A 24692-nucleotide genomic window follows, 5' to 3' on the forward strand; every position below is an offset into this window, starting at 1 on the left:
CTCATGATCTGCGTGCCTCAGCCTCCCAAAGTGCTGGGATTATAGGCGTGAACCACCGCGCCAGGCCTTTTTTGTTTTTTGTTTTTTGTTTTGAGACAAGGTCTTGCTGTGTTGCCAGGCTGGAGAGCAGTGGCTCCATCAGGATCATGGCTCACTGCAGCCTCAATTTATCCAGCTCAAGTGATCCTCCCGCCTCAGCCTCCCGAGTTGCTGAGACTACAGATCCAAGCCACCAATGCCTGGCTAATTTTTGTATTTTTTGTACAGACAGGGTTTTGCCATGTTGTCCAGGCTGGTCTTAAAAACTCCTGAGATCAATGGATCTGTCCACCTCGTGAGCCACCGTGCCTGTACTCTCTTCTTTATAAGAGTAATTTTCGGTCGGGTGTGGTAGCTCACGCTTATAATTCCAACACTTTGGGAGGACGAGGTGGGCTGGTCACTTGAGGTCAGGAGTTCGAGACCAACCTGGGCAACATAGTGAGACTCCATCTCTACCAAAAGAAAAAATACAAAAATTAGCCAGGGATGATGGCATGCACCGTGTAATCCCTGTAATCAGGAGGCTGAGGAGGGAGAACAGCTTGAGCCCAGGAAGTGGAGGTTGCAGTTACACCCTTATGAGAGACTTGGAGCCACACCACCCAGAGGAGCTGCTCCCAGATTCCTGATTCTCAGAAACTGTGTGAGATAACAATTGTTATCTTTTTCCAAAAAGAGTAGTTTCTTCTTGAAAAATGTCTTCTATTGTGGTAGTGGATAATATGAGGGAATTATAGTTGGTTTTGTTGGATATAAAAATGATATTGTGGCCAGGCACGGTGGCTCACGCCTGTGATCCCAACACTCTGGGAATCAGAGGTGGGCGGATCATCTGAGGTCAGAAGTTTGAGACCAGCCTGGCCAACATGGCGAAACCCCATCTCTACTAAAAATATAAAAATTAGCTGGGCATGGTAGTGTGTGCCTGTAATCCCAGCTACTCGGGAGGCTGAGGCAGGAGAATCGCTTGAACCCAGGAGGCAGAGGTTGCAGTGAGCCAAGATCACGCCACTGCACTCCAGCCTAAGCTACAAAGCAAGACTCTATCTCAAAAAAAAAAAAAAAAAAAAGATATTGTGATTACGTAGCAAAATATCCTTGTTTTTTAGAGATATGTACTAAAGGATGTAGTGGTTAAATGTCCTGATTACTGTAATTATCTTTAAAATTCTTTAGCATAAGAATAAGATGAGAAGGTAAGGTAAAAATGGAAGACATTGTCACATGTCACAAATTAATGTTTATTCATTATATCATTCTCCATACTTGTATGTTTGTACTTTCATAATAAAGAGAAAAGGCCGGGTGTGGTGGCTCACACCTGTAATCCCGGCCCTTTGGGAGGCCAAGGTGGGAGGATCACTTGAGCTCAGGAGTTTGAGAATCCTGGGCAACATAGCGAGAGTCTGTCTCTGCAAAAATACAGATGCGCGCCTGTAGTGCCAGCTACTTAGGAGGCTTAGATTGGAGGATCACTTGAGGCCGGAAGGTCAAGGCTGCACTGAGCCAAGATCAGGCCGCTGTCCTCCAGCCTGGGTGACAAAGTGAGACCTTGACTCATAAAACAAAAATATCGTGGCCAGGCACGGTGGCTTATGCCTGTAATCCCAGGACTTTGGGAGGCTGAGGTGGGCAGATCACCTGGGTTCAGGAGTTTGAGACGAGCCTGGCCATAATGGTGAAACCCCATCTGTACTAAAAATACAAAAATTAGCCAGGTGTGGTGGTGCACACCTGTAATCCTGGCTACTAGGGGAGGCTGAGGCATGAGAATCACTTGAATCTGGGAAGTGAAGGTTGCAGTGCGCCAAGATCGTGGCTCCAGCCTGGGCAACAGGGTGAGACTCTGTCTCAAAAAAAAAAAAAAAAAAAAAGAAACCCTTCCTGCAAAAACAAATTGAATTCACACAGCTATAAAGCATGGAATCCTGTATTGCACAGCTGTATTGCAGAGTAAGGATTTTTTTTTTTTTTAAGTAATTTGGTCTTTTTTTTTTTTTTGAGAGACAGGATCTCACTGTTGCCCAGGTTGGAGGGCAGTGGCATGATCATAGCTCACTGCAGCCTCAAACTTCTGGATTCAAGTGATCCTGCCATCTCAGCCTCCCTAGTAGTGGGGACTAGAGGCATGCACCACCACACCTGGCTAATTTTTTATTTTGTGTAGAGACGGAGTCTCACTATGTTGCTAGGGCTTCTCAAACTCCTGAGCTCAAGGAATCTGCTTGCATTGGCCTCCCAAAGTGCTGGGATTACAGGCGTGAGCCACCGCACCTGGCCAATCACATCATCTTTTAATAAAAAGCTCTGTGTGCATTTATCCTGAGTACTGTGTAATAGCTAACAGATAACTTAAATCAAGTTGATGATAAAATTACTAAAAAAAAAAAGTCATCTTGGGTTGCATTAATAAAAGTATCCTTTCTGGCTGGGCACGGTGGCTCACGCCTGTAATCCCAGGACTTTGGGAGGCCGAGGTGGACAGATGACGAGATCAGGAGATCGAGACCATCCTGGCTAACATGGGGAAACCCCGTCTCTATTAAAAATACAAAAAATTAGCCGGGCGTGGTGGCAGGCACCTGTAATCCCAGCTACTTGGGAGGCTGAGGCAGGAGAATCACTTGAACCTGGGAAGTGGAGGTTATAGTGAGCCAAGATCGTGCCACTCCACTCCAGACTGGCAACGGAGCGAGCCTCCATCTCAAAAACAAAAAAAAAAAAAGAAAAGAAAGAAAGAAATTAGCTGGCTGTGGTGGTGCATAGCCTGTAGTCCCAGCTACTCGGGAGGCTGAGGCAGGAGAATTGCTTGAATCTAGGAGGCGGAGGTTGCAGTAAGCCGAGATTGCGCCACTGCACTCCAGCCTGGCGACAGAGTGGGTCTCCGTCTCACAAAAAAAAAAAAAAAAAAGAAAGAAATCCTTTCTAATTTGGGGAGATAAAAGTCTCACTGGACTTGTAGAAAAATAATTTACGTTCATTTTAGAGAATTAAGATGAGTAAAACTAAAAAACCCCTACAATTTGGCCGTTCAGATTATACGCACACACACTATACATTTACAAATTGCCTTTCAGAAAGGTTATATCAAATTCATGAATATATATGGTTGGTATTGTCATAATTGTCATTCTTTGTAATCTTTGTCAATCTGATAGGTGAGAAATGTTATCTTTTTATTTTACTTGCATTTCTTTGATAATTGGGGTATCAAACCTTTTTTAGTTACATTTATTGACTATTTGTATTTCTTATTTTGTAAATTTGCCTTTTGCTTGTTTGTTTGTTTTTTTGAGACGGAGTCTTGCTCTGTCGCCTAGCCTGGAGTGCAGTGGTGCGATCTTGGCTCACTGCAACCTCCCGGGTTCAAGTGATTCTCCTGCCTCAGCCTCCTGAGTAGCTGGGATTACAGGCGTGTGCCACCGTGAATTTTTGTATTTTTAGTAGAGATGGGGTTTCACCATGTTGGTCAGGCTGGTCTCAAATCCTGACCTTGTGATCCGCTCCCCTCAGCCTCCCAAAGTGCTGGGTTTACCGGCGTGAGCCACCGTAAATTTGCCTGTTTATGTCCTTTTCTCTATTGGGTATTTGTCTTGTTGATTTCTAAGAGCTTCTTATGCATTCTTTATATAGTAAAAACATTAACCCTTCATCATAAACATCAGACATTTTCCTGATTGTCTTTTTAAAATTATTTGTGCTATTTTAAATTATATGAAAGTGTAACATTTTTATTTTCCTTTTTTTAAAAATATAATTTAGAAAAGTCCTCTCCCTTCCAATGTCATATATTTACCTTTATTTTCTTCTAGTTTTTTTGAGACAGAATCTTGCTCTGTTGCCCAGGCTGGAATGCAGTGGTGAAATCTCAACTTACTGCAACCTCTACCTCCTGGGTTCAAGAAATTATCATGCCTCAGCCACCCTAGTAGCTGGGCTTACAGGAATGTGCCACCATACCTGGCTAGTTTTTGTATTTGTATTTGTATTCATTTTTTGAGATAGGGTTTCATTCTGTCACCCATCCTGGAGTGTAGTGGCATGATCTCGGCTCACTGCAGCCTCCACCTCCCCGGTTCAAGTGATTCTCCCACCTCAGTCTCCCGAGTATCTGGGACTACAGATGCACACCACCATGCCTGGCTAATTTTTGTATTTTTTGGTAGAGACAGGTTTCACCATGTTGGCCAGGCTGGTCTTGAACTCCTGACCTCAAGTGATCTGCCTGCCTCAGCCTCCCAAAGTGCTTGGATTACAGGTGTGAGCCATTGTGCTCAGCCTCTATTAGTGTTTTTAAAACTTTAAATCTTGAATTTATGTTGCATTTATTTATTATTATTTTGAGACAGAGTCTCGCTCTGTCGCCCAGGCTGGAGTGCAGTGGTGCAGACCATGGCTCACTGCAGCCTCAACCTCCTGGGCTCAAGAGATCCTCCCACCTCAGCTCCCCGAGTAGCTGGGACTACAGGCGTGTATCACCATGCCTGGCTAATTTCTTTTTCTTTTTCTTTTTGTAGAGACAGGGGTCTTACTTTGTTGTCCAGGCTGGTTGGCTGGTTTTGGACTCTTGGGCTCGAGTGAATCTCTTGCCTCAGCCTCCCAAAGTGTTGGGATTACAGGTGTGAGCCACTTCTCTCAGTCAGAATTTATTTGTTATTATTTTTTGAGACAGGGTCTGGCTGTGTTGCCCAGGCTGGAGTGCAGTGGCACAGTCTCAGCTCACTACAACCTCTGCCTCCCAGGCTCAAGCCATCTCCTATCTCAGCCTCCTGAGTAGCTGCGACTACAGATGTGCGCCACTATGCCCAGCTAATTTTTCTATTTTTTTGTGTAGAGACAGGATCTCACTCTGTTGCCCAGGCTGGTCTGAAACTCTTGAGCTCAAGTGATCCACCTGGCTTGGGCTCCCAAATTGCTGGGATTACAGGTGTGAGTCACTGTGCCTGGCCCAGTATTTATTTTTATATCATAATCTAACATTTTTTTTTTGCTGTTATCTAGTTGTTCTAGTACTCTTTATTTCCCTTTGATTTGAAATGTCACGTTGATCACATATTTAATTCTTATATTTACTAGGGTGGAGTTTTTAGTGTTTTTTTTTTTTTTTTGAGATGGAGTCTCACTCTGTCGCCCAGGCTGGAGTGCAGTGGCACAATCTCGGCTCACTGCAAGCTCCGCCTCCTGGGTTCACACCATTCTCCTGCCTCAGCCTCTGGAGTAGCTGGGACTACAGGTGCCCACCACCACGGGGTTTCACCATGTTAGTCAGGATGGTCTCGATCTCCTGGCCTCATGATCCACCTGCCTCGGCCTCCCAAAGTGCTGGGATTACAGGCGTGAGCCACCACGCCCAGCCAAGTTTTTAGTTTTTATTCTACTCTGGTGATACTTTCATTTACTCTACTTTATGGTTTTTTTTTTTTTTTTTAGACAGAGTCTTGCTCTGTTACCTTGGCTGGAGTGCAGTGTGCAATCTTGGCTCACTGCAACCTCCACCTCCCGGGTTCAAGTGATTCTTCTGCCTCAGCCTCCTGAGTAGCTGGGATTACAAGTGCCCACCACCACACCTAGTTAATTGTTGTATTTTTAGTAGAGACGGGGTTTTGCCATGTTGGCCAGTCTCATCTGGAACTCCTGACCTTAGGTGATTCGCCCGCCTTGGCCTCCCAAAGTGCTGGGATTACAGGCTACTTTATGTGTTTTTATTAATTAGAACCACAAGTTTTCTTCTGGATTATCCTTTTTCAGAAATGTCCTGGCTGCTCTTATGTTTTTATTTTTACACATGAACTTTAAAATTATGTTGTCAAGTTCCAAAAAAACTGTATTGGGATTGTTGTCTGGTATCATTTTTGCCTCATATATGGAATACTGAATTCAATTTGGGGTTCGCATTTTAAAGATTTTGACAAGATGGTGAAAACCCCAGAAGGAGGCAGCTACTTGTAAGGATAAGAACTGAATTTACATCAAAATATCATGAAACAGCTCAAAAATAATGTTTGTATCTAAAATGTATTTTGTTCCTTTCTCCTGATTTTGAGTTTAGGTTTTCACACTTACTAGGTATCCTTGGGCAATCAATGTTTCTTAGTTTAAGTTCCCACATCGGTAAAAGGTTGGGGTAAGTCCTAGATAATCTCTAAGATGCCCTCCAACTTGTACATCCTATAATTCTGTGAAATATTTGATGAAGAATACAAGAATTGGTTGTGTTTAGCTTTGAGAAGAAAAAAAAAACCCTATACTTAGTGAATGCCTGTAAGTATCAAAGAGTTGTTCTATTGAAAGGAATTAACAATTTTTTTTTTTTTTTGAGACAGAGTTTCACTCTTGTTGCCCAGGCTGGAGTGCAATGGCGCAATCTCAGCTCACTGCAACCTCCACTTCCCAGATGCAAGTGATTCTCCTGCCTCAGCCTCCCTAGCTGGGATTACAAGCATGTGCCACCATGCCCGGGTAATTTTGTATTTTTAGTAGAGACAGGGTTTCTCCACATTGGTCAGGTTGGTCTCAAACTTCCGAACTCAGGTGATCCTCCCGCCTCAGCCTCCCAAAGTACTGAGATTACAGGCGTGAGCCATTGTGCCTGGCCAGAATTAACCTTTTTTTTTTTTTAAATTAAAAGAGGTTATGTAATGGATGTTCAATAGGCATTATTAATGTTTATGTGCATTATTGAAGTACTGCACTTACAGAGTTAAAGTAGAAGTGTGATTTAGCATGGTATAATGGAAAAGAAAAACATGAAAAAAATCAAAACCAGGTATAATTGCTAACTCCCTGATTTCCAAGTATATTTGGTTAGTTTGTTTCTCTAAACCTTGGTTTTTGAATCTGGAAATGAGGATCATAAAACCTACTTTGCATTTAGTTGTGAAGATTAATTTATGCGAAATGCAGAATGAATGCCTGACACACAGTAGGCATTGAACACATGTTAATTACTCTAATTTTGCCCCGTCTCCCTCCATAGCTGTTAAAGACTTTTGAGAGGGCAAAACATGCTATACTACTGAAGGCTTTTATTTAATTAAATAACGTACCTACAGTAGCATAATATCAACACAGAGCTTAATACAGTGTCCTATATGCCAGTGTTATTGATAACAATGATCGAAACATACAGAAAATAAATGTAAATTGGAGGTTTTCCAGGCATGTGAAATATTATGTAATTTATATGTAAATTGCACCACCAACTACCCAAGTGCCCAAGCCAGCAATCTTACCACCAACATTGACTCCTGTCTTGCATTAACTTCCATATTTAATCATTCACCAACCCCTATTGATTTTACCTACTAAATATTTATTACTCCATCCATTTCTTTGCATCTCCTCTCCCTGGAGATCACCATCATTTCTTAGCTGGATTGATTTCATAATCCTCAAACTAGTGTCTGCCTTGAGCATTGTTTCCCTGGTCTTTTCTCCATAGTGCATCCATCCTGAATTTATCTGATGAATACGTGAACATTTTGAATTTTCCAAGATATGAGGGAGGTCAGTCAGTATATAACGATTATATATTGTAATTTGATATTTGTTTGACCCATTTTTAGCCTGAAATGAGCAGCAACATGTTCTTATAAAGGAGATAGGCTGAATGTGTGTGGTGGCTCATACCTGTAATCTTAGCACTTTGGGAGGCCGAGGTGGGCGGATCACCTGAGGTCAGGAGTTCAAGATCAGCCTGGCCAACATGGTGGAACCCCATCTCTACCAAAAATACAAAAATTAGCCTGGCGTGGTGGCGGGTGCCTGTAGTCCCAGTTACTAGGGAGGCTGAGGCAAGAGAATTGCTTGAACCTGGGGGGCAGAGATTACAGTGAGCCAAGATTGCACCACTGCACTCCAGCCTGGGTGACAGAGTGAGATGTTCATCTAAAAATAAAAAATAAAAAAAAGTAAAAAAAAAAGAGATGCCTATTAAATCATATACAAAATTAATTGTTTTTATGCATTTTTAATTTTTTTTTCAGAGACAAAGGTCTATGTTGCCCCATACTGGTCTCAAACTCCAGGGCTGAAGTGATCCTCCTGTCTCAGTCTCCTGAGTAGGTAGGACTCCAGGCACGAGCCACCCTGTCCTGCTAGAAGTTATGGTTTTTAAAGGTAAGATGTGCTTCTATTACATGGGACTTAGAAGGGGCTAATAATTTTTAAAACACTGGAATAAATTTAAGAAAGATTTTTTTTAAGATGGGTTACAACTTCACAACCTCATACATGGGTATATTAGATTTGTATAATTTTGAAAATCTTCTTGTACTAAAGCTCTTAAATATGGCTTCTTAGAGCAGTGAGTTTGCTTATTTACGTTTATAAGAAGTTCATGTGAAGTGTGTACTACTATTATAATTGTAACTCTCTAAGGGCTTGAAAATGCACTTTTATCATATCAGTTCATCTGAAAAATTGTAAAATTGAACAGATTTCAATTACCTTCATCAGCTTAAACAATTATGGAGAAGTAGTGGAAGATTTTCATGAGGTACACAATCTCATCCTTGAACCTAATAACTATATACTCTTTTACAGATTTTGTAGTTATCCTTTTTTGCTTAATCAATCTTGGTGGCAGCAAAGTGTTGTTTATGTCCTTGCATCTCAAATTCTGCTGTGTACAAAGCACCTCTCTAGATGGAGTTTCCCAGCTGCCAGAAATTGGAATCATAGACTTTTTGAGCCAGAAGGGCCGTTTCATAGGCATCACCTGGGAACTTGTTAAACCTACATTAATAAATTGGGCCGGACCAACTGAATAAAGAACTCTGGAGGTGTGGTCCAGCAATCTGGTTTAGAAAGCCCTCCAGGTGATTCCAAACCACACTCAAGTTTCAGAATTCCTGACCTGAGTTTCACCCTTTGATTTCTCTTTCTTTTTCGAGACAGAGCCTCCCTCTGTCGGCCAGGTTAGAGTGCAGTGGCGCGATCTCGGCTCACTGCAACCTACGCCACCCTGGTTCAAGCGATTCTCCAGCCTCAGCCTTCTGAGTAGCTGGGATTACAGGCACCCGCTTCCACACCCAGCTAATTTTTGTATTTTTAGTAGAGACGGGGTTTCACCATGTTGGCCAGGCTGGTCTCGAGCTCCTGACCTCAGCTGATCCACCTGTGTCGGCCTCCCAAAGTGCTGGAATTACAGGCGAGAGCCACCGTGCCCGGCCTCACCCTTTGATTTCTTGATAAGGAAACTAGGTCCAAAGAGATTGTCACTAATTAGAGAAAATACTAGAATCTTTTCTAGGTAATTTCTAGAATGACGAAACATCCCAGAGGGAAATTTGTTTATTAGGCTAATTGCTAAGCCGTAGTTGAAAAAATGCTGGGTGGGAATAAGTAATGATGGGGGAAGAGTCTGTCTACCATTTAACTCACCTGATGAGCTTCTTCAACATTATTTTTTGATCTATTGAAGTTTAGTCTGAAAGAAAAGTTTGCTTCATCTAACATTTGTTTTATTCACTTGATTATTCATATGTCATATTCACTGAAGCAAGTTGATGTGTCATTTAAATAACTACTCATTTCCATCACTCATGCTCTCAAACTAATGAATCTTAGTGTGTGTGACCCTGCAGCTTTCATTTTTAACAAGCTCCTCACACTGAAGTTTGAGAACCACTACTACAGAAGATGGTTAAAGTGCTTAAGAATAAAACTAGTTGGACTAGACCAACATTTTCAATATCCTTTAATTTAGGTTCCACAGTGAAAACTCATACATTCTGCTAATGTATGTATCATGAAGCCAATATAACATTAGGGTTTGCTCCAGAAATTTGTAATGATATGGTATTAAAGTGATTTTTTTTTTTTTTTTTGAGACGGAGTCTCGCTCTGTCGCCCAGGATGGAGTGCAGTGGTGCGATCTCCGCTCACTGCAAGCTCTTCTCCCAGGATGACGCCATTCTTCTGCCTCAGCTTCCCGAGTAGCTGGGACTACAGGCGCCCGTCACCATGCCCAGCTAATTTTTTTATTTTTATTTTTAGTAGAGACGGGTTTTCACTGTGTTAGCCAGGATGGTCTCGATCTCCTGACCTCGTGATCCGCCCGCCTCGGCCTCCCAAAGTGCTGGGATTACACGCGTGAACCACCGCGCCCGTCCTAAAGTGATTTTTTTTGAAAGTATAAGTTTCCTCATCATCTGAATGAAAAAAATTCACTGTAGGAGGGCCAAGAGATCACCAGATTAAGAAAAGTGTTGAAACAATGGATCTTGTTCTAACTACACAAGTCTAAGATGGTACTGCCTGGAATCAACTTTGATTTTCCACAGCACAAATAAAGGTCATGGCTTCATATCTCAGCAATGGTCAGGAGTTTTAGTTTTTCCAGATTACATTGTGTGGGGTAGTCTGATTTAGGAAAACAAGACACAGTATCTGGAGAATAAAAACAGAATTATAACTCTGCAAGAGGAAAATTATCTGCCTTGAATTTTTGTAGCACTTAATGTTTTTTCAAGGTATGTTCACAATAAACGTTGATTTTATCTATGTAACAGCCCTGTGAAGAAGGCAATTACTACTAGCAAAATCGTTTTCAAAATTTTAAATACTGAATCCATGAATAGGAAAAAGGACAGCGAAGTTGATAGCATTAGAGAAATGACAGAAAAGGTTGTGAGTGAGGAAGCGAATCATAGAAATGGCAAACATAAAAAGCTGAGGCCCACGGCACCGCAAACCAGGAGAGAAAGGGGCTAACCTGGCAGGGGAGAACGGCGTTAGTGGGAAGTGCAAAGAGGCAGGGGCGCAGGAAAGCTGGGGTTAGGAAACTGCAATTCACTGCAACAAAGAGGATGAGGTCAAATTTGAGAAAAATGAAGTCAGGTGGCATTGAAAGCTGCGTGGAAGTTTTATTCCTGCCCTGTTGAGGTGTGATCTTTCACAGAGGAGGGTCCCAAGAGTGGAGGCTGTGCCCTCCTTCGGCCTCCCGTCAGCAGCAGAGGGAGAAAAGCCTCGAGAAGTTCCCTAGGCCGATGACCTCCATGGGGACGGAGCCCAGATGAGTCCCGGAGGGAGCCGGCAGGAAGCCAGCCGAGCAGGGTGGTGTGTTCCCGCCGGGCTAACAAAGGCCGCCGGGAGGTGGGGGCTTCTCCAGCCGCTCCAACGGCGGGCGGGCGGCGGAAGGGTTAACTGCGCCACCAACTCCCGCGCGCATCCCGGCCCCTACCCCCGCCGTCGCTAGGAGACGCCGGAAGTGGGGGAGGGGCCGGCGGCGCGGGCGAGGGTGGGAATCTTTTTCGGGCTCCCGGGGGCGGAGGGAAGGGAGCGCGCGTGCGCGCGCCCGGCGGGCCGTCGCCGCGGTGACCGTCCTCGCAGTCCGTCGGCTCGCGTCCCGCCCCCGTCGCCCCCTCCCCTGTCGCGCGCTGGGGCTGTTTCTCGCTCCTCCCGAGTTACTGCCGCCGTCGCCGCCGCTCCTCCTCTCCCGGTCCTGGGTTTCCCTGGCGCTGCGGCCGCCGCTCCCTCTGCGACCTGTATGAGGAGGAGGAGGAGGAGGATGTGAAGATGGCGGAGCTGCAGATGCTGCTGGAAGAGGAAATCCCGGGGGGCCGCCGGGCCCTCTTCGACAGCTACACAAATCTGGAACGGGTGGCCGATTACTGCGAGAACAACTACATACAGGTGCGAAGCATCCCCAGCTGGGCCGCGTCGGGGACCCCCGCGCCGGGGGCCGCGCGCCTCGGGGCGTGGGGCCGAGGCCGCCTCGGGGACACGGCCCAGCGGAGCCCCCGATGGGGGTGGGGAGCTGGGTGAGGGCTGGGGCTGGTGAATGGGTGGGAATTCTCCGGCTGGAGAAACTGCATTTTAAAAACCTTTAAAAAAGCGGTGAAGCAGTTCCCGGCGTGGTGCGTGTGTCGCGTCCCGCCTCCTCGCCGCTCCCGCCCTCGGCCGCCCCCGCACTCCGCGCTGGTCAGCGTTCCGGATGGCGGAGGGGGCGGAGAGTGGCATTTTCTGTTTGACGGAATCCTGCTCCCCACCTTAGGGTAGGGGTGTCGCGGGTATTGACGGGTTACCTCCATCCCCCAAATTCTGGATGATTTTTAAGGGGCTATCTTGCTGCAGAGTGAAGTGCTTCAGGCTTCAGTTTTCTGTTCCTGTGAATGCTTCAGAAACCCTTTCTTAATATTTTATGTTCTAAAGGGGATACGGTAGAAGAGCAGCAGTTTCTTGTTGGAAGTTAATGCCATTTTTTTCCCTATGGAGAAGGATGATGAGCTGATTCCCCTCCCTCCTAGTTCTGTTAGAATAGGCAATTTTCCTGGGGGTGGGAGGAGGACAGACTATGACTGTTTGTTAGAGAGAATTGGGAAGATGAACCTCCTGGTTTAATTTTTTTTTTTTTTTTTTTTTTTAACCGTGATGGATCGTTTGGCTCAGGGGCTGATAGTGGTAGCGGCGTGTGTGTGGAGGCGGGGGATACTGGATTGTATGAGATCCAGCTGCTCCTGGATGAAGCAAAGTATTCTGTGGATTTAAAAAATCCTTCTTTAAAAATTACTTGAAAGGATAGCAGGTTAAAATGCACAGTTTGCAAAATCTAAAATCTTTTGCTTTTTTTTTTTTATGGTTATTTTGAATTATGGGTTCTGCCTCCATTTTTTTTCTTTCCCGTTTAAATTCTCTTGGGATAAAGATGGAAATGGAAGCAATATGTTAAACTGTTTCTTCACAGTCCTTTTTTTTTTTCTCCTTTTTTCTTGCTCCCACCTCCATCTCTCCAGGGATCCTTCTTTTTTCTTTTCTTTTTGAGACACAACCTCGTTCTGTAGTCCAGGTTGGAGTGCAGTGGCGCGATCTCGGCTCACTGAAACCTCGGCCTCCTAGGTTTGAGCAATTCTCGTGCTTCAGCTTCCCGAGTAGCTGGGACTACAGGCGCCCGCTACCACAGCCGGCTAATTTTTGTATTTTTAGTAAAGATGGGGTTTCACCATGTTGGCCAGACTGGTCTCGAACTCCTGACTTCAAGTCATCCACCCACCTCGGCCTCCCAAAGTGCTGGGATTATAGGCGTGAGGCACCTTTCTTAACATTAGCTATATAGGAAAGCATTTTCATGTCTTAGTGTAAACTTTTAAAAACAGGTGTTACAATTTTATAGGTTCATAAATTTTGTAATGGCCACATTGTTGATCGCGGAAGTGAGATTTTGTTTGATTAGACATACTATTATCTTGTAGACAACATTTGTATTTGAGAATGAACCACTGTATAAACCTGTTCCTTCGAAAGAGGCAGTTGACTATGGCTACTAGGAAAGGAATGTAGGCAAGATTAATACAAAAAAATACAAATGTCCACTTGTAATGTACTTTGCTGATACAAGTGGGGTAGAAAAGATTCAGAGGTTCAGGCCTGGGCGATAAGAGTGAGACTACATCTCAAAAAAAAAAAAAAAAAAGATTCACTTGCTCAATTTTTCGCTAAAATTGAAAGTCTTTTATGGCCTAGAACTGTGTGAGGGGTGGATGGTACATACCTAGTAGGAGAGGCTGATCTTGGAGGAAATTTAATACCATGTAGTTAATTTATACTCTGTAGTGCACTGCTGGTACCAAGGAGGACTGGAGGAAGCAATGCTGTTCTGAGGGAATTCACAATCTCTAGTAGAGGCAAAACCTAAAGGAATGAAGTGGTAATTCCATTGCCTTGTGCAGCATATTATGGGGAAAGAGTTGCAGGTCAGAAGAGAAACTGAGGGTGGAAAAGTAGATTGCAATTATTACCAGTAAGAAATAAAAAATAAACAGATTTCTCTCTCTTTTGCAAGATGATTTTTTATTGTAATTTGAAGGTACAAGTTCCTCTTAAGTTATAATTGCTATATAAAGGTAAAAGGATAAGGATTATTAAAGCTGAAAGGTTAAAGGCATCAGCAGTTGTCTTTTTAAATATTTTATACATTTCCTTCAGTTGAAAAGAGAAAAACGTTACTACTATCAATCTCTGTTTTAGCAATGGGACTCAAAATTTAGTGTGGTGACATTTTAAAATTTAAAGCATAAATATTGATTAATATTAATTTAATAGAAATGAACTTAGATTTTAAAATAGTTTATTTCTTCAGTTTAGCATCTGAAGTATATTTTACACTTTCTCTTTTTTGATTATCATTTATTTTAGGATGCCTTGGGTATATAATTGGTACACTCTCTCAGGATGATAGCTCTTATATGATTTGTTGGGAAAGTTGATAAATAGAACGTGGTGACAGTGGATTTGTGCTGATCCAGCTGTACATTTGGTTGACCAGCAGGGGTTTTGATGCTGCCTGGACCCTGCAGTAGATGAAAGTTAATTCACAGGATCAGTGATCAAATGGTCAATTTAGCCTTTTTTTTTTTTTTTCCTGAGACAGAGTCTCACTCTGTCACCCAGGCTGGAGTGTAGTGGCGCGATCTCGATCTCTGCTCACTGCAACCTCCGCCTCCTGGGTTCAAGCGATTCTTCTGCCTCAGCCTTCCAAGTAGCTGGGACTACAGGTGTGTACCACCATGCCTGGCTAATTTTTGTATTTTTAGTAGAGACGGGATTTCCCCATTTTGGCCAGGCTGGTCTGGAACTCCTGGCCTCAGATGATCAACCTGCCTTGGCCTCCCCAAAGTGTTGGGATTACAGACGTGAGCCACCGCACCTGGCCAATTTAGCCTTATTATAGCATCATGTCTTAGCCACTAGCTCGAGTTAACTAACCCAACACTCATTTTATTGTGTGGAAATGTAATTTTTGCCTATAAAGTAGAAAAAAAATCTGTTTATCATGTGTAATAAGTGTTTTTGCTCAGTGTTCTTTTTTTTTTTTTTGACACAGTCTCACTGTGTCGCCCAGGCTGGAGTGCAGTGGCATGATCTCAGCTCACTGCAACCTTCGTCCCCCGGGTTCAAGTGATTGTCCTGCCTCAGCCTCCCGAGTAGCTGGGATTACAGGCACGTGCCAACACGCCCAGCTAATTTTTGTATTTTTGGTAGAGATGGGGTTTTGCCATGTTGGCCAGGCTAGTCTCAAACTCCTGACCCCAGATGACCCACCCACCTCGGCCTCCCAGAGTGCTAGGATTACTGGCGTGAGCCACCGTGCCTGGCCCCCTAAGAGTCATTTTTAATAAAAATTTAGATAGTTTCATTATTCTAACCTCTAGAAAATGGGATAGTCAAAATATTTTTTCTAAAATATGATAAACAGGTATAACTACAGTTTGCTGATATTTATCAGATCAATTTTATTTCTTGCCTATACAAAGGATTTAGTAGTTGGTAGAGACTTTTTTTTGAGATACATGTAAGACCTGCGTTTTTCTTCATTTATTAATATACACACCTAGGCCGGGCACGGTGGCCCACGCCTGTAATCCCAGCACTTTGGGAGGCCGAGGCAGGCACATCACGAGATCAGGAGATCCAGACCATCCTGGCCAACATGGTGAAACCGCGTCTCTACTAAAAATACAAAAATTAGCTGGCTATGGTGGCGTGTGCCTGTAGTCCCAGCTACTTGGGAGGCTGAGATGGGAGAATCACTTGAACCTGGGAAGCGGAGGTTGCAGTGAGCCAAGATCATGCCATTGCACTCCAGCCTGGGCGACAGAGCAAGACTCTGTCTCAAAAAAACAAAAATTACACACATAATGCCTAATATGTTTGAAGGTGTCCAGGAATTAAAAATGTTTTGGTTAACTTGGAATCTACGTTTTTACAAATAGAAGAATTTTTATTACAATATAGTTGTCTTAATGTTTTGGTAGATGAAATAACTCCCTATTTGTTACTTTCCTGAAATCTGAAAAGCCAACTTGTTGATATGTACATTTTTCTTTTTGTTAGATAAAAGTTACTGATTTTTGTGAGTGACGGTTCACATAGATGCATAGTAAAATCTTACTGTTTGGATTAAGAGTAGAATCATCCCATAATATGGATTTATTCAAAAGAGAAGAAATTAAGAACTTACCTTAAATTTTTACCTGAAATATTTTTGAACAATAGGAGACATATTAGTAGCTTTCCTTTTCTTCTCTTAATCAATGTGGATACTCCCAGAGTTCACTAAAAACTTCATGAGAGGTTTACAAGGGAATATTATCAGTCAGTTTCCTCAAAAGTAATTACCAAAATGATACAAAGATTTAAAATTTTTATTTAATAAAAATCATTAGAATACATGCTCATTGTTGAAAAATTATTGGAGAATACAAGTAGGTATTATGAAAGAAATGGAAAATTGCCCGATCATCTTGAATATATATCTGGTACTCATACTTTTAAATATTTTTTGTATGCACAACTATATATCAATATTTTTGTAGAAATGGGTTTATGTTCTATATTCTATACCTTTAAAAGAACCTTTTAAGGATGCTGGGCTTGACTTTTTTTTAAATGGATGTCATATAGTATATTGGGAGGAGGTTGGTTATATTTATAGGTTGAGTTCTGTATGTTCTTGCAAATGGGAGAATCTTAGAATACCTAGAATGAAGGAGAAAGAGGTCAGTTGAGAGTAAGGAGACTGAGTAGAATTTGGGAGACTGAATTCCCCATAGATTAAGATGACTCAACTCATTTGAAATTGATCAAGGCTTACCATTCCTCAAGAAATTAGTCCCTAACTCTCAGCAGAGACATTTGGTGAATAGATTTTCAGTGACAAATCAGTCATCTTCAAGACCTTTGACAAGATTGCAAAAACAGGCTAATTTATATTTGAGCCCCTTGCTCTTTTAAACATTTTGTCATTTGTACACTTCCTACACCTTCTTGTCCAAGGAACTTAAGTGACCTCATAATTTCCGTTATTGATCCAGGAAATCCAGTCTCACCTCATTTCGCCCTTCCTTGAAGAGCTTCCTGGTTCAAAATTGCTCTTTACCAAAATAATTAATTAATAAACTGTTCATTTCTTTTTTCTTTTTTCTTTTTTTTTTGAGATGGAGTCTCACTCCTTTGCCCAGGTTAGAGTGCAGTGGCGTGATCTTCGCTCACTACAACCTCCGGCTCCTGGGTTCAAGCAATTCTCCTGCTTCAGCCTCCTGAGTAGCTGGGACTACAGGCATGTGTCAGCATACCCAGCTAATTTTTGTATTTTTAGTAAAGACAGGGTTTCTCCATGTTGGCCAGGCTGGTCTCGAATTCCTGACCTCAAGTGATCCACCCGCCTTGGCCTTCCACAGTGCTGGGATTACAGGTGTGAGCCATCGTGCCCAGCCTCATTTACTTTTTCTTCTTACCTTGGTATGGGTAATGTGAGAATGTATGATAGGTTTACTTTATTTAGAGTCATCTTTTCTCACCCAGAGAATAATATATAAACCAAATTGGTTTACTTATGTGTAAAATATGTAGTAGAGATATTTTTGAGCATGAGGTGCTTTTGGTGTTACTTTTTCTTTTAAAATGCAGGGAATTTAATAGTATGCAGTTTCAGGGTGTGTAAGGTAATCTTTTGGTGGATGAAATATATTTGGTGGATGAATATGCTGTGATTTGCTTACACCCACCCCAAATCCATTTTGCAGCACCCTACTCACTGTCCAGAGATTCTGGGAAAAAAACAATAGAGAAGACAAAGCCGATCTAGACACCATTTGACTCTACCTTGTGAATATTCTGAAAGTTACATTAGGCTAGGTGTAGATTTTTTTTTTTTTTGAGACAGAGTCTCTGTCGCCCAGGTTGGAGTACAGTGGTGCGATCTCAGCTTACTGCAACCTCTACCTCCTGGGTTCAAGCAATTCTCCTGTCTCAGCTTCCCGAGTAGCTGGGATTACAGGTGCACGCCACCACGCCTGGCTAATTTTTGTATTTTTAGTAGAGACGGGGTTTCACCGTATTGGCCAGGCTGGTCTCGAGATCCTGACCTTAGGTGATCCGCCCGCCTCGGCCTCCCAAAGTGCTGGGATTACAGTGTAAGCCACCGTGCCTGGCCTAGTCGTAGACTTTTGATAGCTTATGGTTGAATTTTTATGGGATTGGTTAGTAGATTGGATTCATGAGGTAGCATGTAGGGCAACACATTCTATTTTGGATTTTTCATTTACTTTGTGTTTCCTTCCAGATACAAAGCTCCTAGAAGATGGAGTCATTTCTTAAAAATTTCTATATTTTCCCATTAGCCGTAGGATGTTCTCCATATAGTAGCCACTCATTAAATAGTTGCTGAATGTAAGAAATACAGACTTGAATATGCAAGAGCCTATGCCCTGAATTATTTTTATTTTATTACTTTATTTTATTTTATTTTATTTTATTTTTTGAGACAGGGTCTCACTCTTGTCACTCAGGCTGGAGTGTAGTAGCACGATTATGGGTCACTGCAGCTTGCACTCCCAAGCTCAAACAGTCTTCACACTTCAGCTCCCAAAGTAGCTGGGACCACAGGCTTGTGCCACCATGCCCAGCTAAATTTTTTTGTTGTTGTTGTTAGAAATGGGATCTCACTATGTTGCTCAGGCTGGTCTTGGAACACCTGGGCTCAAGCAATTCTCCTGCCTTGGCTTCCCAAAGTGCTGGGATTACACCTGTCAGCCACCATGCCTGGCCTTGAATTATTTTATAAGTAGGATATAATTACATGTAAATTTACCTTGCAAGTTTTTTCCTATTTGATTTTTTGGTGACATTTATGTTCTGTAAAGTTTTGCAGTACTTTTCATATTTGCATAATTCATGCAAGGAACATAGTTTTGCTTTTTTCTTCTTAAACAAGTAATATACTTTGTAGAAAATTTGGATGATGTAACAGCTTTGTTTTGAATCATTTACAACATGAATTTTTTCTCATTTGATTTTTAAAGTCAGGTTTATTGAGGTTTAATACATATATGGTACAAGTCACCCTTTTTAGGTGTAAAGGTTTATGAATTACAATAAACTTACATAGTCATGTAACCACCACAATGTAAAATTTTCCTTTTACCCTCTGTAGTCAGTCCTGTCCCTCCACTACTAGCCTTTGGTAAACACTGATATATTTTCTGTCCCTCTAGTTTTTGCCTTTTCCAGAATGCCATATAAAGGGCATTATGTAGTATATAGCCTTTTGCGTTTGACTTCTTGGTACTAGAAGTCCTAATACATTTGAAAATCATCAGTGTTATTGTGTTTTGTCAGTACTTTGTTCCTTCTTATTACTGAGTAATATTCTAGAGTATGAAAGAATCATAATTTGTTCATCCATTCACCAACTGATGGATTTCTGGATTGTTTCTAGTTTTAGGCAGTGGTGAATATGGCTGTAAACATTTGTATACAGGTGTTGGTGCAACCTAAGTCTTCACTCTTTTGGGTAAATTTAAGGGAACAGATCAACTATTGTACCCTGGTGACAGTGGATGTATCCACATAGGCTGCATAGGCCAGTGCTTGAACTGCATCTGATCTGAATCTTGGCCGAGCACTTTGTGATCCTCTTGGAATATAAGATTATGGAAGTTTGCGAGGACCTTATGTGAAGCCCTTTCTCAATCTCTTCATCTGCCAAGGAGGCTGTACGTGATAACAGTGCCTCATCACCTCCTAGTTCCCATGAGATGAGGCTCTCTGTTGTACCCTTTTAGGTAGTAGCTGCAGGCTGTAAGACTTTAGTTGCAGCATGGCATTGGCTCCTCCGCAACAGGGTGTCATATCTATGTTGTAGTCACCTGGCTCCTTTTGTTTTAGTATTGCTTTGCACAAGGGCTGTATCTTTTACTACTATTCCTTCTGCCCTCCATGTAAATGGTAGGCTTTCTGAACCTAACAAGCAGTTGGGCAGGTCTATCACATTGCCTTCTCTTTGCCTTGACAATAAATATCTAATAGTGGGATTATTACCATATGGTAAATGTATGTTTAGTTTTATACAAATTGCCAAACTCTTTTCCAAAAACGATGGTACCGTTTTGCGTTCCTACCAGCAAAGATCCAGTTGTTCTTCATCTTTGTCAGCATTTGGTTTTGTCAGGTTTTAAAATTTTAGCTATTCTGTTGTTAGTGATGTCTCAAAGGCCATATATGACAAGCCTACAACTAACATCATACTCAACCATGAAAAGTTGAAACCTTTTCCTCTAAGATCAGGAATAAGACAGTGGTGCCCAGTGTCACTAGTTCTATTTAATCAAGTACTGCAAAGTACTAGAAGTCCTAGCCAGCCAGTTAGGAAAGAAAAATAAACAAAAGGCATCAAAATTGGAAGAAGTTAAATTGTCTCTGTTTGCAAATGGCATGATTCCTTATGTACACAAAACCCTAAAGACTCCACCAAAAGACTGTTAGAATTAATTAACGAATTTAGTAAAGTTGTAGGAGACAAGATCAACATACAAAAATCTGTTGTGTTTCTACATATTAACTACAAACGATCTGAAAAATTAAGAAAACATTTCCATTTATAATAGCAGCAGAAAGAATAGAATACTTAGGAATAAATGTAATCAAGGAGGTGAAAGATCTGTACACTAAAAACTATAAGACATTTATGAAAGTAATTGAAGAACATGCAAATAAATGGGAAGATATCCCGTGCTCATGAATTGGTAGATGTGATATTGTTAACATGTCCATACTACACAAAGCCATCTACAGATTTAATGCAATCTCTATCAGTATTCCAATGGTATTTTTCACAAAAATAGAAAAACCCTAAAATTCATAGGAAACCACAAAATACTTTGAATAGCCAAAGCAGTTTTGAATAAGAACAAAGTTGGAGGTATCATACTTCCTGATTTCAAACTGTATTACAAAGCTATAGGCCTGGCATGGTGGTTCATGCTTGTTATCCCAGCACTTTGGGAGGCCGAGGCAGCCAGATCACCTGAGGTCAGGAGTTCAAGACCAGCCTGGCCAGTGTGGAGAAACCTCATCTCTACTAAAAATACAAAAATTAGCTGGGCATGGTGGCACACGCCTGTAGTCCCAGCTACTCAGGAGGCTGAGTTGGGAGAATCACTTGAACCCAGGAAGTGGAGGTTGCAGTGAGCTGAGATCATGCCACTGCACTCCATCCTGGGCAACAGAGCGAGACTCTGTCTCAAAAAAAGCTATAGTAATCAAAACAGTGTGTTACTGGCATAAAAGACATGTAGACTAATGGAACAGAATGGAGCCCGGAAATGTACCCACATCTGTGCAGTCAACTAAGCTTTGATAAAGGCACCAGGTACACAATGGGGAAAGGATAATTCAGTAAATGGTATTGGGAAAACTATATCCACATGCAAAAGAATGAAATTTGATTGTTATATCACACATACAAATTAGCTAGAAATGGATTAAAGACTTAAATGTAAGATCTGAAATTATAAAACTCTTTGGTATGGGTCAGATGTTTGTTCCCTTCAAATCTCTTGTTGAAATGTGATTCCCAGTGTTGGAGGTGGGTCTTGGTGGGAGATAATTGGATTATGGGGGCAGATCCCTCATGAATGATGTAGCACCATCCCTTTAGTGATAAGTGAGTTCTTGCTTGGTTCACGTGAGAACTGGTTGTTTAAAATTAGTCTGGGAGCCCCCCCACCATGTGACATGCTGGCTCCACTTCTGCCATGATTACACCTCACCAGAAGTACATGCCAGCACTGTGCTTTGTGTAAAGCCTGCAGAACCAAGAGCCGATTAAACCTCTTTTCTTTATAAATTACCCAGCCTCAGGTATTTCTTCATACGATCATAAGAATGGACTGATACACTCCTAGAAGAAAACAGGAGAAAAGCTCCTTGATTCTGGTCTTGACAATGGTTTTTATAAATATGACACCAAAAGCACAGGCAACAAAAGCAAGAAAAGATGAGAGTGACTACATCAAACTAAAAGGCTTCTGCACAGCAAAGGACACAAAATGAAAAGGCAATTTATGGAATGGGAGAAAATGTGCAAACCATACATCTATCTGATAAGGGGTTTATATCTGTGTGTGTGTGTGTATGTGTGTGTGTATATATATATATATATAAAGGATTCATACAACTTAATAGCAAAAAACCAAATAACCAGATTTTAAAAAGACCTAAGTAGACATTTTTTCAAAGAAGACACACAGGTGTCCAACAGGTATGTGAAAATGTGCTCAACATCACTAATCATTAGGGAAATGCAAGTCAAAACAAAAAGGAGCTGTCACCTCACACTTGTTAGGGTGGCTATCAAAAGAGAGATAAGTGTTGGCAAGCAGGTGGAGAAAAGAGAATCCTTGTGTGCAGTGAGAATGTAAATTGGAACAGCCATTATGAAAAACTGGTTCCGGCCGGGTGTGGTGGCTCATGCCTGTAATCCCAGCACTTTGGGAGGCCGAGGCAGGCAGATTACCTGAGGTCGGGAGTTGAAGACCAGCCTGGCCAATATGGTGAAACCCTGTCTCTCCTAAAAATAAAAAAATTAGCTGGGCGTGGTTGGCGGGTGTCTGCAGTCCTAGCTACTCCAGAGGCTGAAGCAGGAGAATTGCTTGAACCCGGGAGGCAGAGGTTGCAGTGAGCCGAGATCGCGCCACTGCACTCCAGCCTGGGCAACAGAGCAAGACTCCGTCTCAAAAAAAAAAAGAAAAAAAGAAAACCCAGTTCTCCCTAAAATTAAAAATAGGACAAACATACAATCCCGCTTCTGGGTATATATCCCTAGGGAATGAAATCATTATCTCAAAGAGACATCTGCACACCCATGTTCATTTCAGCATTATTCATGGTAGCTAAGATATGGAAACAACCTAAGTGTCAGTGGATGAATGGATGAAGAAAATGTGTACTGTATGCACAGTTCTCCCTCAGTCTACATGGGGCATTGGTTCTAGGACCCCCAAGTATACCCAAATCTGCATATACTCAAATCCTGCAGTCACCCTTGTGGAACGTGTGTATATGAAAAGTCATCTGTCCCATCTGTATATGTGGATGAATACTGTATTTGTTTGAAAATAATCTGTATATTGGACCCACACAGTTAAAGGGTCAACTGCATATGTAATAGAATATTATTCAGCCATAAAAAGAAGGAAACCCTGCTATTTGTGACAACATGGATGAACCTGGAGAACATTAGGTAAGTGAAATAAGCCAGGCACAGAAAGACAAATACCGTATGATTTCACTTATATGAGGAATCTAAAAAGTGGAACCCATAGAATGAAGCAGATAATAGAATCTGCTTCTATTATCGGCCAAGGGCCATTGGGAGGTGGGGAGAAATGGGGAGATGTTAGTCACAGGGCACAAACTTGTAGTTATAGGATGAATGTGTTTTGGGGGTCTAATGTACTGTGTAGTAACTATAGTTAATAATATTGTATACTTGAAATTTACTAAGTCAGTAGATTTTTTTTTTTTTTTTTTTTTTTTTTTGAGACAGAGTCTTGTTCTGTTACCCAGGCTGGAGTACAGTGGCATGATCACGGCTCACTGCAGCCTCACCTCCCCAGGCTCAAGTGATGCTCCCACCTTAGCCTTCCGAATAGCTGGGACTACATGTGTGTACCACCACACATGGCTAATTTTTGTAGTGATGGGGTTTCGCCCTGTTGCCCAGGCTGGTCTCGAACTCCTGGGCTCTACCCATCCACCCACCTTGGCCTCCCAAAGTGCTGGGATTACAGGTGTGAGCTACCATTTGCCTGGCTGAGAGTAGATTTTAAGTGTTGCCCACTCCCCGCTCCCACCAAAGATAATCAAGAAATGATTATCTTGATTGTGATAACCATTTTACAGTTTATGTGTGTATCATGTCATCATGTTGTACACTTTAAATATATACAGTTTTTGTCAGTTATACCTCAGCAAAGCTGGAAAAAAAACCCCAAAGCAAACTGAACCAAAACAATATTGCCTGCAAGCCACAAACAGTCAGCATCTAGCCTTGACATCATCTCCTGTTACACTCCTGTACCCTTCTTTGTTCACTCAACTTCAGCCACTTTGGCATCCTTTTCTTGAACATACCAGGCATACTTCTGCCTCAGGGCCTTTTTGCTTTGTATTTGTTATGCCCTCTGCCAGGAGTACTCTACTCCAAGATAGTTGCATGATTGGTTCTTTTACTTCCTTCAAGCTTTTGCTGATACATCACGTTCTTGATGACCCCTTCCTGGCTACTCTGTGTAAAATTATAACATACTCCTGCCCCTTGCTCACTCTCCCTTTGCTTATACTTATCTTTCCATGCTTTTTTTATGCCTACATATTTTCTCTTAACATACAGTGTTTCTTATTTATTTGTGTGTTTTCCCTCCCTGGTATGTGAGGGCAGAGATTTTTGTCTCTTACTCATTTCCAGTACCTGGAACAGTGCCTGGCACAAAATAGGCACTCCGTAAATATTCGCTAAATGAGCGAATTAGATCTTTTCTAGTAAGCATTAGAAAATGTCGGAGGGCAGTGAAATAAATTAGTTTTGGGCCAGGCTCAGTGGCTCACTCCTATAATCCTAGCACTTTGGGAGGCTGAGGCAGGCGGACTTCCTGAGCTCAGGAGTTTGAGACCAGCTTGGCCAAGATGGCGAAACCCCATCTCTACTAAAAACAAAAAAATTTCTCCGGGCTTGTTGGTGTGCACCAGTAGTGCCTCGGGAGGCTGAGGCACGAGAGTTGCTTGAACCCGGGTGGCAGAGGTTACAGTGAGCCTAGATTGCACCACTGCACTCCAGCCTGGGCAACAGAGCGAGACTCCATCTCAAA

General features: G+C 42.2%; 1 protein-coding gene across 50 annotated transcripts in view; it reads left to right on the plus strand.

Annotated features, from left to right (window-relative positions):
* The first annotated feature begins 11240 nt into the window (after positions 1-11240).
* ABI2 (abl interactor 2) overlaps positions 11241-24692 on the plus strand; it is a 101493-nt gene continuing 88041 nt past the window's right edge. For 31 of the 50 annotated variants that reach the window (XM_054680096.2, XM_054680101.2, XM_054680106.2 and 28 more), the window contains exon 1: positions 11288-11679. In XM_054680096.2, the coding sequence (XP_054536071.1) occupies positions 11563-11679 (117 nt within the window). In that variant the 5' untranslated portion in view covers positions 11288-11562. Of the gene's footprint in view, positions 11680-24692 lie in introns of all 50 variants that reach the window. The other 19 variants (XM_054680098.2, XM_054680102.2, XM_054680108.2 and 16 more) reach the window with 5 other exon arrangements.

The sequence above is a fragment of the Pan troglodytes genome, chromosome 13, assembly GCF_028858775.2.
Source record: "Pan troglodytes isolate AG18354 chromosome 13, NHGRI_mPanTro3-v2.0_pri, whole genome shotgun sequence".
Classification (NCBI taxonomy): Eukaryota; Metazoa; Chordata; class Mammalia; order Primates; family Hominidae; genus Pan; species Pan troglodytes.